Source organism: Otolemur garnettii, unplaced genomic scaffold (assembly GCF_000181295.1).
Source record: "Otolemur garnettii isolate 467f Iridium unplaced genomic scaffold, OtoGar3 scaffold00246, whole genome shotgun sequence".
In the NCBI taxonomy this organism is placed as follows: Eukaryota; Metazoa; Chordata; class Mammalia; order Primates; family Galagidae; genus Otolemur; species Otolemur garnettii.
In genome coordinates this window covers 683,529-686,096 of record NW_003852641.1, presented here as the reverse complement: position 1 = coordinate 686,096, position 2,568 = coordinate 683,529, and the positions used below count along the sequence as shown (strand labels likewise).

The 2,568-nt window shown below is 35.3% G+C and overlaps 1 protein-coding gene across 2 annotated transcripts in view; it reads right to left on the bottom strand.

The window, feature by feature from the left end:
• Positions 1–2,568, bottom strand: part of GRIK2 (glutamate ionotropic receptor kainate type subunit 2) — a 656,554-nt gene that overhangs the window by 31,097 nt on the left and 622,889 nt on the right. Inside the window, exon 12 of one of the 2 annotated variants that reach the window (XM_023508414.1) lies at positions 860–1,028. In XM_023508414.1, coding sequence (XP_023364182.1) covers positions 860–1,028 — 169 coding nt within the window. Of the gene's footprint in view, positions 1–859; positions 1,086–2,568 lie in introns of both variants that reach the window. The other variant, XM_003802378.2, reaches the window with a different exon arrangement.

The window sequence follows — 2,568 nt, the reverse complement described above, 5'->3', positions numbered from 1 at the left end:
AAGGAAGTTAAAACTTGCGGGCCTAAATCAGAAAGGACAGTGTCCACTGTGTTTCTGGGAAATGAAATAATGGAACATAACACAGTCTCAAAACTCTCCTGGTGACTCACAGATACTGTAACAGCTCGTATCACAAATAGATACATATTTTTCCATTTGCACATATGTATAACCAAAATTTTCACATTTTTTCCTGGAAATTATTATCCTTATTTCATTTTATTATTTTGACTGAAAACAATTTTGTCAAATGGAAGAAAAGGAAAATTAAAGATAATAAACGCTGGATGGTAAGTATTCTAGACATGCCATTGACAAATAGTCTGCTATTTGCACCTGCCTTTAATGAAACAATTAAGCTAATAGTTACTGGAAGCAACTGTGGCTCACATTTTAAGTTAAATGACATGAAGGCTATGTTAACCAGTTTGATGCAAATATTTCAAATTGTATATGAAAACACTACCCTGTGCCCCATGATTGCATTAATGTATAGCTATCATTTAATAAAAAAACCCAAAAAAACACATATACCAAAAATGAAAAAATAAAAGGTACATTGTTATAAGAACTTTAGTGTACTCATAAAACATTTTTATTTAATGTAAGATTTAGAAGAGAAGCTTCTTTACGGGGATGTTGTGGGGTTATCAATGCTGATGCAGGAAAAATATCGACCACCCATCACTCAGGAGCACATATCCACATCGTTAGCCTGCATTGATACAGTAACAGAAGGTAGCAGGATGTATTCATAAAAACAAAATTCCTAATGGCATATGCAGAAGCACTGTTCTTTCCCTTTCCCGTAGTAACTCAGATTAATGAACAGAGAACAAGTGGCTGCCATCTAACCTACCCATGGGAGTGCCGACGCCATAACCTTTGGAGTCTATGAGGCCGCCAATCTGTGTCAGGTTACAGTTCCGCTGTGTAACAAACTCGATGGTTGTTGACTCCATTAGGAAAGCATAATCAGAGGTGAGAACTCTCTGGATTCCTTCTTCATTACTTTTGACCAGCACCGACTGCCTCCTGCTACTCATAAAGGCCCACATTTTGTCATATGTGGAGATTTTTGATTTCTGGGGAAGAATAAAATATATTTTGGTTATAAGAAAGGTCATACCACCTTGGAATTATATTACTAATAACAGGGATACATATATATGTATATGCACACCCAAATCAAAATCTGTATTAAAAATTTTTCATAAAAATTCCTCATATTTCTTAGTCTAATGTAAATTTAATTAATGCATTTTAAAAATTCAGAGAAAGTAATAAAGAGAAGATAAACAAGATTAATAAAGTCATTACTTTGTGATTGCACCTTGGACGAGTACCTGCTGTACAATTTCATATTTTATTTAACGTTACTATGACATCAAATTTGGGGAGGAGAGACACTGGACACACATTGACCCTGTAAGAATGCAAGAGTTTGTGTTTTTCCCACTTAGTTGCTACGTTAACTCTCAAGGATATACAAAGGCATAGGTTGAAGAGATGAGGAGAATTTGTTGCAAATACTGTTACCATAAAGGATGGCTGTAGTATCACTGAGAAACAATCTAGTCGCCACAGAATCTGGTTTAGCCTGCCTTAGGACAACCAGAAATCTATTATTCAGGTCTGCCAATTAAATATTCCTGGACCAATATAATACTGAATAGTTTCACATCCAATGGAAAATTCTCAGGACAGCTTTACTAGGATTTCATTCCTAGAAAAGAAAATGGGTTTTGTTCCAAAGGTACTATTAAAACTTACACATAAAAAGTTAGCATCTACTTACTGGAAGCTCATCTATGCAACACTTATCTTCACTTAATTCTTACACAAATAAGGAAAATGATACTGAAGCTCTACACGCAGGAGTGATGTCCTCAGACTGGCTGCCAGTGCCTTAGATAGTCCAAACTATTTTCAAACAAACGGATATGCAGTATTTCTTTCTTTCTTTTTTTTTTTTTTTTTTTACAAATTAAGCGTGCCTCCATTCCTACATGTGGAAGGACATAAATGCGATATTGCCCCTACTTCTGCATTGTAGGTGCACCATAATACCGAGAAAAACCCAGGAACTATTGCAACGATAAAATGGGAAGAAATATTTTATAATTTACTAAAAAAATAACATCTGAAGGTACAGTGAGTGACTTTAAAAGAGAAGAATAGAATCCGAGCTAAGCAAGAGTGGAAATGCAAAGCCTCTTCAAACAAACACTAAAACGCAGTGAAAGGCCGGGAGCCTCAATATTTGAAAGAAAGCACATCAATAGCATTGCACATTCGGGAAGATGTGGTCACGTGCCATCTCCCTCCAAGTAAAATAACAAAATCTTGGGAATAGAAATGGGAAACGTAGGAAGTATTTAAGTCTATGATGAATTCTTATCGCCGTCATTAAGATCAGTAGCCAGAACTTGTCTTGTTTATCTGTCCAAATTAGTAACATAAGGAGGACAGCCAGAACAAGTTCACTTTCTTTCCAAGGTAAGGAATTTTTCTTCAAATATTTTGGATAAAATGAAGCTAAAAACACAAAATAAAATCCAACTAAGA